Raw genomic sequence first — 17,779 nt, 5'->3', positions numbered from 1 at the left:
TTGAAAATCAACATACATTTAGATCACTACATAGCATCTTCTCTAAACAAGAAACCAGGGGACGTCTACAGTACAGTACGCACGACTAGAGCTTCTACTGTATCAAGGGACACAGTCCTAAGGAAACTGCATGAAGAGGATGACAAGTCTGTTGAAGAAGAAGAAGGAGATAGCGTCTATGGCGTGTACTCACAGAGTAGGGGCAAAGCTACTCCGCCTCACAGCTGCAGCTAGAAGCCTGCAGATATGGGGGGGCTGAGGTGGCGGGGGCTCTCCCCCCTCACGCAGGGGTGAAAGCTACAGTAAATCCCTAAAATGACCACAGTCACACACAGGCAGCAGTCAACCAACCAACCCACCCACAAACTCCCTTTATTTACATAGATGAAGAGGAAACCTACCGATCCTACCCAATCCCTGTATTATTTTAACAGGTAAAATAGGATGACAGGTATCACCCCCATCTCCCCCAATCTGATATAAACAGGTAAGATCCCCCTAAGCCTCCCCAAATCCCCCTTTTTATATATAAATGTAAGAATCCCCCCCACTCCCACATTTTTACCCAACCTTTTTTAAACCAACCAAGGTGGGGGAGGAGAAAAGGTGTGCGTGTTAGTGGGGGGGTGGGGGGGGTCTCTTCCTCCCCACTCTAACCTTCAAACTCTTGACCTTACCCGACCCACACCTGTTTTAAAATGCAAGAGGCCGTCTCGTGTCGTTTCTCTCCCCTACGTTTTGTCAGGTACTGTATGTTGTTCTTGGTAAGGGAAGAAACATGCAAATCTGTTGTAAATGAACATCACCCCACTGGTATATTCATTATGTGCAGGACAAAACAAATAAACATGTGTGGTACACAATAATAAAATATATATTTCAACGATGCTACAGGTGCCAATCATTGTCAACCAATGGCATCATTACCACAGTCACTTTTATTGATTCTAAACAGTAACGATGGGGTCAAATAAAATGGGGGACAAAATCAACATTGAAAGAGTTACAATAAAATTTAAATAAAAGGTAAAATAATGCCAGAGGGTTGAAATGCTAACCTTGTCAAGCAGACAAGTCTATAAAATGACAAGGTTTGTTAAGTGTGCCCGATTAAATTCTACCCTATAAATTAGTCAAATGAATTTAGTAAATGTAATTTGAACAATAATAATAGCTAGCTCCCAGATGAGGTGAGCTCAGCCCTAGAGTAGGCCTACATCTCAAGAGAATGTAATTGTATGAACGACGTCATGGTGTGAGCCTCAGCTGAAGGCCTCATTGGCTGCCATGAGGAAACTAAATGGAGTCTGGCCTTCTTGAATTATTCAAGAGGACCAAAGCGGAATAAGTTAAACGGAATATCGCTGAGTGGAGAATTTGTTTCTCTCTGATAAACAGTGTTGTGATACGCCAATTCAACAAGACCCACCCATCGGTTTCTGATCGCCTGAACAACTTCTAAAAGTTAAGCATTAATGCCATTTTTATGTTAGACAAAGGACTGTGTGGAGGCCAGAGGTCTCAAATACATAGAACTTTTCCCCCAAATGAAACATATTACTGGAGTGTCAGCCGTTTCATATCTAAACTAATTCAATGGCGTGACCTAGTTCCAGTGTTATTACAGTACAGCACTAGACATCTGCTATAATGCAGTGTGCTTTAGGCTGAATGGGGCCCCTCTTAAAATATATGATAGATGTGATATCTGTGCACAAAGAGGGTCACTTATTATGCTCAAGGTTGTCAGAGTCCACAACGTAGTTCAAGGCTCTTGGCATACTATGGGGTCCTGATCCAGCGTAAATTAACCACATGAACTAGCAAGTCTATACAGGCACTAGGCCCTGAGCAAACTGTGGTTGTGTTGAACTCAAGAGAAGGCATGAGTATGTGTGGCAACTCATACTCATGTGTTACATTTACTAGGGAAAATGGTTTAGATGTGCAGCTGGAGAACAGTTCTTAGCTCCACTCCTGAACTCCTATAGAGAGGGTTCAGGGAGTTGAATGACTGCAAAATGGGCATGATTATGAATCAACACCAAGTATACCAAACACTAGGAACACCTTCCTAATATTGAGCACTCCCCCCTTTTGCCCTCAGAACAGCCTCAATTCGCCAGGGCATGGACTCTACAAGATGTCGAAAGCATTGCACAGTTGTTCCAAGTTGTCTGGATGTCCTTTGGTGATGGACCATTCTTGATACACACGGGAAACTGTTGAGCGTGAAAAACCCAGCAGTGTTGCAGCCTGGCATCTACCACCATACCCCGTCCAAAGGCACTTCAATCTTTTTTCTTGCCCATTCACCTTCTGAATGGCACACATACACAATCAATGTCTTTATTGTCTGGGGGCTTAAAAATCCTTCTTTAACCTGTCTCCTCCCCTTCATCTACACTGATTGAAGTGGATTTAACAAGTGACATCAATACGGAATCATAGCTTTCACCTGGAATCACCTGGTCAGTCGGTCATTGAAAGAGCAGGTGTTCTTAATGTTTTGTATACTCAGTGTATGTTGTCTAAATTAAAATGGTCTATTAATTCTACATCTGTACATCTATTATTTGTACTTTGAGAACTGGCACTATATCAAATTTAAAAAATGCTGACTAAAAAGCATATTTGGGTAATTATTCTATATCTGCATGTGTAACTGAGGGAAAGGATTCAGGTGTTTCAAATCATTTTGGGAGTGCCATAATCCGATAGGGATTTTCTAGTGTCTGGAACTAGGTTGTCACCGATAGCCTATATCCTGTATATAGACATACGCATGTTACATGAGTGATATCTACAGCACAGTGGACAGTATTGTCATCAGACGACGGCAGACGTAGGTTATTTAAGTTCAGCGATGTACATCTGTGGTGTCAGCGGTTCAAGAGTAAATGACGATGAACCAAATAAGGACCCTCAAACCTAATAGTGACAAGGTTAGCATTTCACTTCATATGACGACTAACAAACATCTAAAAATGCGTATTGTTCATGTAACTTCAGTGGGGGTGGGTGGGGGGGTAAACAGGCTGGTAAAAAAAGGGGGAAGGGGTACAGTGTAGTGTATCAAGACTGTGCAATCATGTAGAAGTTGAGATGAAAGAGCTGCAAACCAGCTAGTGACCTATAACCAGCATCATCATTATTAGCATCAATAGCATCATCATGGTCATACCAGTGAAAGGAAATGGAGTGCTACCTGAGGTGTCCGGCCGGTGTGTCGCCGCGAGGCGGGGGCTCCCGCAGTGAGGGCCCTGACATGTTAGCACCCTGGGGCCTTTACTACTGTACACACACAGCATAGACAGCGCTTGAAGGGCCAAACTCACTGTTTAGCAACAAACTGGTACGTTAACACAATTTAGGGTCCTTCGAGAGAGTCGAAGAGCCTCAAGAGAAAAAACTGGGGAAAGTGGGGGTGGGATGGAAAGCACAACCCAAACTTTGAGGATGTTATTTATTTTATTGCTGGAACAGACAGCTAGCTAGTGGTAAGTCTTGTAGTTGTATGTAGTAAAGCGTTGGGCCTCTGCCAAGTTGGCTGTATATAATTGTAGGACAGAGGCAGTAATGTGGGTCAGTGGGTCTATTTGCCATGTGAAATCACAAGAGCAGTTCACTATATGAGTGGAAGTAGTAGAAAATGTAACTGACAGTGTTAACTCTGTGCTTTGTCTTTTTCTTACTAAGTGCTTTGACAGAGAACAGATTTTTTTTTTCCCCATACAACTTAAGAACTACAATATTGAAGGGCAGAATAACCTCTTCACTTTCACTATAGATATAAAGTAGGGTTTATACTAGAGACTGATCCTGAAAGTCTTCAATTGTGCTTTCGGGCAAACCATCTGTGGTTGATATTCAAAAACACTGGAAAACGTCCACAAGGCAACCCATATAGTGGCAATGTCTAACACCTAGCTGGATAGAGGCTAGAGCAATATTAATAATATATTGAATTATCTTCAAATTAACAGGAAACCCCATTCACCCCATACCGCAAGATACAAATGTACAAAACAAACATTTAATCAAATAAACAAATATGGCCAGTTACTTTAAAAAACAAAAACAAAATATCTTTAAATAAATACTTAACATATCCCCTTCTCTATGTAATCAGTCAAAATAAAATAAGTAGCTGGAAATGAATTGTCTAAACAAGTCAACTTTGAATGTAGCAACAAGCAGTAGAAACTGCACTGACAAGCAGGCTATAGACAGCAGAGGAGGAGTTTGTGGAACAACTGTTACCTGCTAGGCCTGCAGACACCATATGGACCTGCGTCGAGTCGGGCTCAAACACGCCGTTCAGCTTCTCTTTGGCAGTGGAGTAGGATGCAAAGTAGATGGCCCTGTTGATACAGGAGGGAATGGATGTGAGCTAATAGAGCTAATAGAGCAAATAACGATATCGTAACTGAGCCGTTACCGTTAAACTATATTTTTGGGGGTCATGACAGTCGATACCAATATGGCAAACAGAAAATGTTTAATTTTTGTGAGATTGGGGCAAAATTGCACAGTATAAAGCACAGGCAAATGCCCTCTGTCCAAATTGACCCACTTCAACTTGCTTACCCCCCAATAGATCCACAGATGATGCAATTGCCATCGCACTGCCCTATCCCATCTGGACAAGAGGAATACCTATGAAAGAATGCTGTTCATTGACTATAGCTCAGCATTGAACACCATAGTACCCTCCAAGCTCATGATTAAGCTTGGGGCCCTGGGTCTGAACTCCGCCCTGTGAAACTGGGTCCTGGACTTCCTGACGGGGTACCCCCAAGTGGTGAAGGTAGGATCCACTTCGCTGATCCTCAACACAGGGGCCCCACAAGGGTGGGTGCTCAGCCCCCTCCTGTACTCACTGTTCACCCATGAATGCATAGTCACACACACACACACACACACACACACAACTCCAACTCAATCATCAAGTTTGCAGACAACAGTAGTAGGCTTGATTACCAACAATGACGAGACAGCCTACAGAGAGGAGGTGAGGGCCCTGGGAGAGTGGTGCCAGGAAAATAACCTCTCACTCAACGTCAACAAAACAAAGGAGCTGATCATGGACTTCAGGAAACAGCAGAGAGAGCACAAGCCTATCCACATCAACGGGACCACAGTGAAGGTGGAAAGCTTCCACATCAATGATAATCTGAATTGGTCCACCCATACAGAGTGTGGTGAAAAGGGTGCAACAGCTCCTCTTCAACCTCAGGAGGCTGAAGAGAGGGTGGTGCGGTCTGCCCAACACATCACCGGGGGCAAACTACCCTCCAGGACACCTACAGCACCAGATGTCACAGGAAGGCCAAAAAGATCATCAAGGACAACAAAACACCTGAGCCACGGCCTGTTCACCCCGCTATCATCCCGTCAAAGCTGGGACAGAGAGACTGAAAAACAGCTCCTCTCTCAAGGCCACCAGACTGTTAAATAGTCTTCACCAGCCGGCTTCCGCCCAGTTACGCAACCCTGCACTTTAGAGGCTACTGCCCTATATACATAGACTTGGAATCAATGGCCACTTTAATACATGGAACACTAGTCATTTTAATAAATGTTTATATACTGCTTTACTCATCTCATATGTATATACTGTATTCTATTCTACTGTATTTTTACAGATCTTACATTACTCATATCACATGTATACATGTACATATTCTCATTCACCCCTTTAGATGTGTGTATTAGGTCGTTGTTGGGGATTGTTAGATTAGTTGTTAGATAAACTCAGCAAAAAAAGACATGGCCCTTTTGCAGGAGCCCGTCTTTCAAAGATAATACATAAAAATCCAAATAACTTCCCAGATTGTAAAGGGTTTAAACAATGTTTCCCATGCTTGTTCAATGAGCCATAAACTATTAATAAACATGCACCTGTGGAACGGTCGTTAAGACACTAATAGCTAACAGAAGTAGGCAATTAAGGTCACAGTTATGAAAACTTAGGACAACTAAAGAGGCCTTTCTAGTGACTGAAAAATCACCAAAAGAAAGATGCCCAGGGTCCCCGCCCATCTGCGTGAACGTGCCTTAGGCATGCTGCAAGGAGGCATGAGGACTGCAGATGTGGCCAGGGCAATAAATTGCAATGTCCGACAGGATTGGTACATCCGAACATCACACCTGCGGGACAGGTACAGGATGGCAACGGCAACTGCCCGGGTTACACCAGGAATGCACAAACCCTCCATCAGTGCTCAGACTGTCCACAATAGGCCGAGAGAGGCTGGACTGAGGGCTTGTAGGCCTGTTGTAAGGCAGGTCCTCACCAGACATCACCGGCAACAGCTTCGCTTATGGGCACAAACCCAGTCACTGGCAAAAAGTGCTCTTCACTGACGAGTCGCGGTTTTGTCTAACCAGGGGTGATGGTTGGATTCGTGTTTATCATCGAAGGAATGAGCGTTATGCCGAGGCCTGTACTCTGGAGCGGGATCGATTTGGAGGTGGAAGGGCCATCATAGTCTGGGGCGGTGTCACAGCATCATCAGACTGAACTTGTTGTGATTGCAAGCAATCTCAACGCTGTTCATTACAGGGTAGACATCCTTCTCCCTCATGTGGTACTCTTCTTGCAGGCTCATCCTGACATGACCCTCCAGCATGACAATGCCACCAGCCATACTGCGCGGTCTGTGCGTGCAAGACAGGAATGTCAGTGATCTGCCATGGCTAGCAGAAAGCCCGGATCTCAATCCCATTGAGCATGTCTGGGACCTGTTTGTTCAGAAGGTGAGGGCTAGGGCCATTCCCCCCAGAAATGTCCGGGAACTTGCAGGTGCCTTGGAGGAAGAGTGGGGTAACATCTCACAGAACAGAACTGGCAAATCTGATGCATTCCATGAGGAGATACACTGCAGTACTTAATGCAGCTGGTGGCTACACCAGATACTGACTGTTACTTTTGATTTTGACCCCCCCCCCCCTTGTTCAGGGACACATTATCCCATTTCTGTTAGTCACATGTCTGTGGAACTTGTTCAGTTTATGTCTCAGTTGTTGAATCTTATGTTCATACAAATATTTACACGTGTTAAGTTTGCAGTTTACAGTGAGAGGACGTTTCTTTTTATCGCTCTAAGTTTATTACTGCACTGTCGGAACTAGAAGCACAAGCATTTCCCTACATTAACATCTGCTAACCATGTGTATGTGACATAACATTTGATTTTAGTCAATGCCACTCCGACATTGCTCGATCTAATACTTATCTTTTTTATTCCATTCTTTTACTTTTAGATTTGTGTATATACTGCTGCACTGTTGGAGCTAGGAACACAAGCATTTTGCTACACCCACAATAACATCTGCTAAATATGTGTATGTGACCAACACAATTTGATATGGCCTGGAACTCCTGTTGCATTCATTTGGATCGTTTGTGTGTTACCAACCTACATAAAAATACAAATCTACAGCACCTATAGAAAGTCCACAACCCTTTGGATTTCTTCACATTTTGTGTTACAAAGTAAGACAAAAACAGATTGAATTGTTATTTTTGTCAACGATCTACACAAAAAAAAGTTTTTAAAAAAAGTACAATTCATCCCCAACCAGGCACCCAAATCACATGTCCTGCTTTAGCTGGAGATTCATCTCCCATGCAACTCCTACGCTTCCTCAACTAAACTCATATTCCAGAGGATTAACACAAGTAAACATATCCGCAGTGGAGATTAAAACCCAACGACCCGCGCTTGGCTCGCTCACCGTGCCCTTAGTGTGCAAGTGTATGTTTGTGAGAGTGAGATTATGTACACTGTGCATGTGAGAGACTGGGTGCATATTCATGCGTGTTTGTTAAGTGATGGCCGATCTTAGTAATGGTGACGCGGACTCATCTAAAGCTTGTGATGTGGAGTGTGCTGTAGATGAACAGCTGACTGCCCAGCCAACCATGCTCTAATGGCAAACAATATGCTCTGCTGGGCAGCAGGCTGCAAAGGCCAAGGGGGAGACCAATCAGCCAGGACCTTTCCACAGCCATGGCACGCAGCAGTGTTACAGTCACTTCACTGTCTGGTTGGATAAGGTTCCTTGCTGTGTTAATGTTGGTAAAGCCTGGTGAGTCTAGTCGCTGGCAGGGCTTATTGAGGAAATGGCATTGGTGTTTTTGCTCTGTTCCAGTGCAACATTGAGGAGAGTATTGAGGAACAGAACCCTGTAGGAGTAATGAAGGATGATTTATTATTCTCCCCCTTTCCACTGCAGTAATTTTTATGGCAGTGTGCGCTCAGGTTAGTCTGTCTCCTTGCCGTTCTACCTCGCTCCTTCCCGGTTTCTCCGACCACTCTCCCCCCCCCAGACTCTCCAGAACCCCCGCTCTCCCTGTCCTCAGCTACCGCTCCACTTCACTGTCCTTCCACCTCGCTCTCCCGTCCTCCTCGCCGTCCTCCCTACCTCTCCACGCCCTCCTCACTTTCCCCCCTCCCAGTGCTCCTCCCTCCTCATTTCCCTCCCCCACCCTCCTTGTTATCACCCATCTCCTTAACTCTCCTCGTTTTCCTCCCTACCTCCCCCACCCTCCTCGTTATCACCCCTCTCCCCGCCTTCCCCTCGTCGTCGTCCTCTCCCTCCTTGTTTTCCTCCCAACCTCTCCCATCCCTCCGTGTTCCTCCCTCTCCCCGCCTTCCCCTTGTCGTCGTCCTCCTCCCGCCTCTCCATCCCCGCCTCTCCATCCCCCGCCTCTCCATCCCCCGCCTCTCCATCCCCCGCCTCTCCATCCCCCGCCTCTCCATCCCCGCCTCTCCATCCCCGCCTCTCCATCCCCCGACCTCTCTCCGCCTCTCCATCCCCGCCTCTCTGCCTCTCCATCCCCGCCTCTCCATCCCCACCTCTCCATCCCCCACCTCTCTCCGCCCTCCTCCCTCACCCTCTCCATCCCCACCTCTCCATCCCCACCTCTCCATCCCCACCTCTCCATCCCCCACCTCTCTCCGCCCTCCTCCTTCACCCTCTCCATCCCCCGCCTCTCCATCCCCCGCCTCTCCATCCCCGCCTCTCCATCCCCCACCCTCTCTGCCTCTCCATCCCCCACCTCTCCATCCCCCACCTCTCCGCCCCCACCTCTCTCCGCCCCCACCTCTCTCCGCCCCCACCTCTCTCCGCCCCCGCCTCTCCATCCCCCGCCTCTCCATCCCCCGCCTCTCCACCTCTCCCCGCCTCTCCATCCCCGCCTCTCCACCTCTCCACCTCTCCCCGCCTCTCCACCTCTCCCCGCCTCTCCATCCCCGCCTCTCCACCTCTCCACCTCTCCCCGCCTCTCCACCTCTCCCCGCCTCTCCACTCCTCCCCACTCCTCCCCACCTCTCCCCGCCTCTCCACTCCTCCCCGCCTCCCCGCCTCTCCCCGCCTCCCTACCTCTCCCCGCCTCTCCACCTCTCCACTCCTCCCTACCTCTCCCCGCCTCTCCACTCCTCCCTACCTCTCCCCGCCTCTCCACTCCTCCCTACCTCTCCCCGCCTCTCCACTCCTCCCTACCTCTCCCCGCCTCTCCACTCCTCCCTACCTCTCCCCGCCTCTCCACTCCTCCCTACCTCTCCCCGCCCTCGTTTCCCCCCTCTCCTTAACTCTCCGGAGTAGCACTAGAATTAAAAACGTCTTACCTTTTTGTAGTTAATAAATCTTATGTGAAACGTGATAACTATAGTACCCTTAACTAGCATTAAAAAAGTAGATCCATAATTAAACATTGTCAGTAGGCTACAGCAACCTATGCTTCAGAATGGAGCAGCAGGTAACCCACACACACTTCGAGCTGGCAGGCAGACGTTGGTTATAGTTAGTTGTAGTTATACACGTACTGCGTTTCAAGTTTTCAAGTTACGACTAGCACGTGAACGTGGCATAAGTTTGAGTGACAGAGGGCTAGGCATAGGCGCTTTCTTGCAATTTCTGTGGGAATGTAAAATAAAGTTAACAGTTGTTCCGGGAAGAGTATAAATCACCCTCGTTTTAGGTTAGGGTTCTTTTCTTCAAAACAATTTCATTATTTTCCAGTTTTTGGTTCTGTCCTTGAACCGGTTCCAACCCTTGGTTAAAAGTAAATTACTGTGACATCAGCCTATGCCATATGGTCACATTGATACTCTGATCCATTGGCGGCTAAAGAAATGAGCGTATGGAACGCAGCAGTAGGCCTATAACTTCCATTGCTCTTTCACAGAGAGGATTGGTGATTATCAAGAGGGAGATTGTTGTAAAGATTTTTCAAATAGCTTAGTGTGAGGAACAATTCCTATACATTATCATTTGCAATAAATAGAAAAAATAGAAAAGGGTGTAAAAAAACAAACACTTTCCTACATTTCCAGGCAGCATATTAGCGGATTCGGCTATTTCAGCCACATCCATCCATTGCTGACAGGTGTATAAAATTGAGCACACTGCCATGCAATATCCATAGACAAACATTGGTATTAGAATGGCCTTACTTACGTTGCCCCGTTAAGCTCAGTGACTTTCAACGTGGCACCGTCATAGAATAGCACCTTTCCAACTATAAAGTTAGGTTCGGGCTAGGCCACTTCGTTTCAGTGAAGGAAAATCTTAACACTACAGCATACAATGATAGTCTAGGTGATTCTGTGCTTCCAACTTTGTGGCAGGCCAGGCCATTTCCGGTTTCAGCATGACAATGCCCCCGTGCACAAAGCGATGTCCATGCAGAAATGGTTTGTCGAGATTGGTGTGTTAGAACTTGACTGGCCTGCACAGAGCCCTGACCTCAACAAACACCTTTGGGATGAATTGGAACGCCGACTGCGAGCCAGGCCTAATCGCCCAACATCAGTGGCCGATCTCACGAATGCTCGTTGCTGAATAGAAGCAAGACCCCGCAGCAATGTTCCAACATTTAGTGGAAAGCCTTCTCAGAAGAGTGGAAACTGTTATAGCAGCAAAGTAGGGGGGAGGGGGACCAACTCCATGTTAATGTCCAGGATTTTGGAATGAGACGTTCGACGAGCAGATGCCCACGTAGGTTTGTATGTAATAGGGAATTGATAAAACCAAAAAAGGGCAAACAATTCACACAACGAATGCAAAATAAATTACAGGGAGACCGCTGAACCATTCTGGAGAGACTTGCCTATATAGTCACCACACACACACCACTCTCCTTCCTCGTCTCAACATATTAAATTATACCCAAGACACATTATAGTCACATATTTTTTAGATGGTTTTCACTGAAAGCAATAATCAACTAGGCCTATTGCCTCACGCACTGCCCAAATTGTCAGCTTCTCAAATAAGCATAGCTTGTAACTTGAAACAATCCACAACAACAAAATATTAAGAAACGAATGATCCTCGATTCCTCTGTGGCGAAGTCATTCTTTCTGGTGAAGTATTTTGAATTATTCTATTTCTGTATAGACAGGAGTAATTATATCATTTTTGCAAATGCATTTCCATTTACTTCCCTATTGGACCCACCACTATGCCATTTTTCTCCTGTTCTATTGGTTTTCATATCAACATTATTTCATTGTCCAGAAGCCGAAGGCACAACCCTCGTCACTAACAACCCATCCTAGTTGTTGGATCTTTAGATTCCCCCTCTTTCTAAGTCATGGAACCTCTGCAGGTGCACTATTTGAATCGTGTTTTTCCAAGTGAGCTGTTTAGAATGGCATTTTTGGCAAATGTTTGAAAATTAAGTTTTATTGTCTGCTTCATCACAGCAGTTGCATGTTCTGTTCAGATGCATTACCAGTGTAAATGTGATGTCTGTTATTCTGAGCACCGTGGGTGGATGCCCTAATGGGTTATGCACGCAACGCAGACAGCTCCGGTACATTTCTCAAATGGCTGGTATATTTAAATCTTTCCGGGCATGTTGTTCGGCTTCACATTTTCCTAACGGAAATCCCTGTCACACACACACAGACGGAAACAGGGAAGACCGTCAAGGGCATTTAACGCCCCACAGAGGACCAGACTAGCAGAATGAGAGAGATGATCTACATACAGAGAAGGAAAGAGAAATTCAGATACTCAAAGATACTCAAAGAAAATTTACAAAGCGCATTTTTTTCATTTTACCAACCCTTTTCCTAACAACCTAATTTGAATAACCTGCTACGCAAAGTCAAATCTGTCGTTAATTTGACAAAAGCTGTATCCCTTCTAGCCATGACCCAGTGGACAGCCGATACTCTGCCCACAGTGAATGTGATTAATAGACTGGACCAGGAGGCTACTGTTGCGTAATAGGGCTAACACTAAGAACAGTCATTTCAGTCTAGGTTCTACCACTAGGGAGTGTAAATAATGCCCCTGTGGAGACGGAAGCTGAAGACCGGGAGGGAGTGGAATTTTACTGCCAATTAAACTGCAGAAATTCATTTGGGGGGTTTACCTGGAAGAAGATTATGTAAAATTGTGGTAATTGTGTCGTCCTCCGATGTGGTTACAAAATGGAATTGCTATCATCAAGGTCAAATAATGGAAAACCAAATACATCTAGGTTTCCTAGCCACAACCCTTTACATCTGAAGCCAGAAAAAATATATAAAATAGCCTACACAGAAAGACAAGAAAATGCTAGCAGAAGCCACAACAGGACAAATTACCACACAGGAAGGGAGGTCATACCTGGAAGGAGCCACACCCACCAGGTTGGGCCCAAGGCCTCTGAACAGCGAGCGCGGTCCCTCCTTCTCCAGTATCAACCTGTTGAGGGAGAGAGAAAGAGGTGTATGAATAGCTAGCATAGCGCAAAATGTTGATTACTGATATGCTGAAACATAAGAAAAGATGGCTATCAAGATAGTGGGCTAGTGCCAACGTGGATAATCAGTCTGCCATGACCATAGCACATCGGCCATTACCTAAATTTGTCCATTGCCGACTAATACAGTAATAAACAGATGCATATATGGTACATTTCCTGATACTGTGTGTTTTTGCAAGATGGATGAAAGGAACCAAAAGTGTCAAGACAGATCAACATAGCTAGCTGATGATGCATTACATTAGATCACATATGTCAGAGTCAAGGCCCGCGGGCCACATCCGGCCCGCGAGAAAGTTTTTTACGGCCCCTGGGATGATCTTGATTTATTATTAGAACCGGCCCGCAGACCGCAGCAAGCCGGCAGCCCGCAGATCTTTTACACGCACCAATACTACATTTCCCACAATGCAACGGTGACGCACCGAGCAGTAGGCTGCTTCATTTCAATATTTATTGGCACAGCAGTTGTCAGCATCACAGTAAAATTAACTTTCAGATACCCATCAAAAATGGCAAAACGGAAGGTGGACACTGAGAACCGGGGTTTCAAACAAGGTGGGAGTCGGAGTATTTGTTCACGGAGGTAGCTGGAAAACCTGTGTGTCTTCTGTGTGGAGAAAGTGTGGCGGTACTGAAAGAGTATAATCTGAGACGACATTATGAAACGAAACACGCGGACAAAAACAAGAATATGGACATGGAACAAAGGCTACAAAAGGCAGAGGAATTAAAACGAGGCCTCAAATCTCGACAGGCTCTGTTCAAAAAAGCCAAATCACAAGGCCAGGCTGCTGTCAAGGCCAGTTTTATTTTGGCAGAAGAGATCGCTAAATCAGCCCGGCCATTTACGGAGGGGGATTTCATCAAAAACTGCATGATTAAAGTTTGTGACGAAGTTTGCCCAGAAAAAAGGCAACTCTTTTTAAATGTGAGTCTGAGCAGAAACACCATTGCCGAGAGAGTAGACCAGTTGTCCATCAATCTAAAAGAGCAGCTTGTGAAAAAGGGAAAAGATTTCATTGCATATTCCTTGGCTGTGGATGAGAGCACCGACATTTCTGACATTGCCCAGTTGTCAATTTTCATCCGCGGAGTGGACTCCAGCCTAAGCGTGACAGAGGAGTTTTTGGCTTTACGTCCTATGCATGGCACAACTACGGGGCATGATTTGTATGAAGAGGTGTCAAGATGTGTAAATGAGATGGAGCTGCCTTGGGAAAAACTCGTGGGTTTGACAACCGACGGAGCACCTGCGATGTGTGGACACAGGAGCGGACTGGTGGCGAAGATACGGGAAAAGATGCAAGAGGAAAACGCGACAGGTGAGCTGACAGCTTATCATTGTATCATACACCAGGAAGCGTTGTGCGGTAAAGCCTTGAAAATGGAGCATGTAATGAGCATCATCACGCGCACAGTTAACTTTATCAGAGCCAAAGGTTTGAATCACCGCCAGTTCAAGGCATTTCTGACGGAGTTAGAAACGGAGCATGGTGATTTGCCTTATCACACAGAGGTGCGATGGCTAAGCCAGGGAAGGTGCTTCAAAGATGTTTCGAGCTTCGTGAGGAGATTTGTCTGTTCTTGGACAGCAAAGGGAAAGACACAACACAACTCCGAGACGAAATGTTTCTGTGTGAAATGGCTTTTCTGTGTGACATTACGAGTCATCTGAATGCAATGAACTTGCAGCTGCAGGGTCGGGATCGTGTCATCTCTGATATGTACAGTACAGTGAAGGCATTTAAAACCAAACTGACTCTGTGGGAGACGCAGATGCGGAAAGAAAATTTGAGCCACTTTCCCAGCTGCCAGACCATGAAAGAGAAGCTCTCTACCAGTGCGTTCCCGAGCGCACAGTTGGCTGATAAAATAGGTATGCTTGCCGCTGACTTTCGACGCCGATTTGCTGACTTTGAAGCACAAAAAGCAGGTTGGAACTGCTCGGTAACCCATTTGCTGTTGACGTGGAAAGCTCACCACCAAACCTCCAAATGGAGTTGATTGACCTCCAATGCAATGATGCACTGAGGGCAAAATATGCGGCAGTGGGTGCTGCGGAGTTCGCCCGTTTCCTCCCGACACAATGCCCCAGCTGCGCATCCAGGCTGCTCAAACGTTGTCTATGTTTGGCAGCACATACCTGTGTGAACAACTGTTTTCTTTGATGAACTTGAACAAAACATCACACAGAAGTCGACTTACTGCTGAACACCTCCACTCAATTCTGAGGATTTCCTCAGCTCAGAGCCTTACCCCGAACATTGATGAACTTGTGGAAAAGATGGGACACCACCAAGTATCACCCTCAACCTCAAACAAGTGAACATTACTGTGCAATCACATATTTAGAGTTTTTACTCAGTTCAAGTTTAAAAGTTAAAGTTTAATATTTGTTTTCACTGCATGTTACTTCTCCTTAAACAAAGTGTTGTTTTTGATTAATAGATTTTTGCACTTTATTTTATTGTATTTCAATCCAATTATATTTTAAAAATATTTCAGTTGAGTGGATGATAGAAAATTGCTATTATTGTTTTTTTCTTTGAAGTAAATTTAGCCCACTTTTGCTAAAATAGAAAATATAGGCTACTGATGGTGCCTTGAATACCGGTTTCTTTCATTTAATGTTCATGTTATGGGGATTTTTATATAAAGGAAATTTGTCTTTTGTGTCTGTTGAAAATTAAAGATTACTGACAGAGCCATAAGAAAATATTGCTTTATTTATCTGATCATATTGGAATATATTTGTTAGGTTTTCAGTAGGTTCAATTAGGTTCACTAGACTATATGCGTCATTTAAAAATTTTTCAATGAACATTCGAACAGTCCGGCCCTCGGCTTGTAGCTACATTTTTTATTTGGCCCTCCGTCCATTTGACTTTGACACCCCTGCATTAGATGATGGATTTCAGCATTTGTGTATGTGACCTTTTTCTTTTTAATACAGTGTGTTGTTTTAATCCTGAATGCTGTTTGGTTAAAACCGCTTTTCCAGCCGGTGTCTATTCACCATACAACCATCTGGCTCAGTCAGCTAGGGTTAGGTGGCCTCCCGACCAGTTAGCCCCAGGTAAGACAGCAGGCCTCGAATGGAGACGTTATTAGGACGGCTGGTAGCCTAGCGATTAAGAACATTGGGCCAGAAACCGAACAGTCTCTGGTTCAAATCCCTGAGTACACGAGGTGAAAATCTGTCGTGTCTTTGAGCAAGGCACTTAACCCTAATTGCTGCTGTAAGTCACTCTGGATAAGAGCATCTGCTAAATGACTAACATGTAAATGTGAATTATAAAAAGGTCAGCAATGCAATGAGCTGCTCTATGTACCATGGTAATGGCTGTTGGGGTTCATGTTGTTTAGTGTCACCCAAGGTTATTCTACCATTAACTTCATTCATGGAGATATTTAAAGCAGTGACAGAGCTAAGCTTCAATTCAAGGATTAAGGCCTCTAAATTCATCTGCGAATTCAGTCTACTACGCAGTCAGGACTGCTCATACAGAGCTACCTCTGTTCTAAATGCGATTTGGCCTACGCTGCATTCGGTGGTGACCCACTTCTGCAAGTTGTTTTCCTCTCCCTGTGCTGCTTAGTGGTGGTGTTGGGTTTCAGTTAGTGCTTCCAGGGCAAAAGCATGGTGATTGACTGATGGAGAAAAAGGGGGGCAGGCCCAAGAACACTGCAGCAGAGCGGTGATCCAACAGAACAAAGCCTTCAGCCAAAACCTGACTTTAGCCATCTTAATAAAAAAATCTAATGTAAAAAAACAAGTAGCTTCATCGATATTTCACTAGAAGGGAAATCTTTGTATCTAATCAATGAACTGGCTTTTATGGTGATGAGGCAATTGATGATACATTTGAAGTCAGAAGTTTACATACACTTAGGTTTGAGTCATTAAAAGTGTAGTTTTTTTTTCAAATGACTCCACAAATTTCCTGTTAACAAACTATAGTTTTGGCAAGTCGGTTAGGACATCTACTTTCTACTTTTTTCCAACAATTGTTAATTAACAGACAGATTATTTCAATGTATCACAATTCCAGTGGGTCAGAAGTTTACATACACTAAATTTACTGTGCCTTTAAACAGCTTCAGCTAATTCCAGAAAATTATGTCATGGCTTTAAAAGCTTCTGATAGGCATTCGAGTAAATCGGAGGTGTACCTGTGGATGTATTTCAAGGCCTACCTTCAAACTTAGTGCCTCTTTGCTTGACATCATTGGAAAATCAAAAGAAATCAGCCAAGACCTCAACAATAAAAAAATGTGGAGGTTTATCCTTGGGAGCAATTTCCAAATGCCTGAAGGTACAACGTTCATCTGTACAAACAATACGCAAGTATAAACACCATGGGACCACGCAGCCGTCATACCTCTCAGGAAGGAGACACATTCCGTCTCCTAGAGATGAACGTACTATGGTGTGAAAGGTGCAAATCAATCCCAGAACAGCAGCAAAGGACCTTGTGAAGACGCTCGAGGAAACAGGTACAAAAGTATCTATATCCACAGTAAAATGATCCTATATCGACATAACCTGAATGGCCGCTCAGCAAGGAAGAAGCCACTGCTTCAAAACCGCAATAAAAAAAGCCAGACTACGGTTTGCAACTGCACATGGGGACAAAGATCGTACTTTTTGGAGAAATGTTGTCTAGTCTGATGAAACAAAAAAATAACTGTTTGGCCATAATGACCAAATCAAATCTTATTTGTCACGTACACATGGTTAGCAGATGTTAATGTGAGTGTAGTGAAATGCTTCTGCTTCTAGTTCCGACAATGCAGTAATAACCAACGCGTAATCTAACCTAACAATTTCACAACAACCACCTTTTACACACAAGTGTATGCACACCATTATGTTTGGAGGAAAAAGGGGAGGTTTGCAAGTCGAAGAACATCATCCCAACCGTGAAGCACGGGGGTGGCAGCATCATGTTGTGGGGATGCTTTGCTGTAGGAGGGACTGGTGCACTTCACAAAATAGATAGC

At 44.9% G+C, this 17,779-nt stretch overlaps 1 protein-coding gene across 3 annotated transcripts in view; it reads right to left on the bottom strand.

Annotated features, from left to right (window-relative positions):
• LOC118372492 (solute carrier family 25 member 36-A) overlaps positions 1-17,779 on the bottom strand; it is a 59,687-nt gene that overhangs the window by 6,803 nt on the left and 35,105 nt on the right. For all 3 annotated transcript variants that reach the window (XM_035758413.2, XM_052463495.1, XM_035758414.2), the window contains exons 3-4: positions 12,634-12,711; positions 4,264-4,364 (exon numbers count right to left, since the gene is read on the bottom strand). In XM_035758413.2, the coding sequence (XP_035614306.2) occupies positions 4,264-4,364; positions 12,634-12,711 (179 nt within the window). The remainder of the gene's footprint in view (positions 1-4,263; positions 4,365-12,633; positions 12,712-17,779) is intronic.

Source organism: Oncorhynchus keta, chromosome 15, assembly GCF_023373465.1.
Source record: "Oncorhynchus keta strain PuntledgeMale-10-30-2019 chromosome 15, Oket_V2, whole genome shotgun sequence".
Taxonomy (NCBI): domain Eukaryota; kingdom Metazoa; phylum Chordata; class Actinopteri; order Salmoniformes; family Salmonidae; genus Oncorhynchus; species Oncorhynchus keta.
Note: the sequence above shows the minus strand (reverse complement) of the source record. Positions and strands in the feature narration are given on the sequence as shown.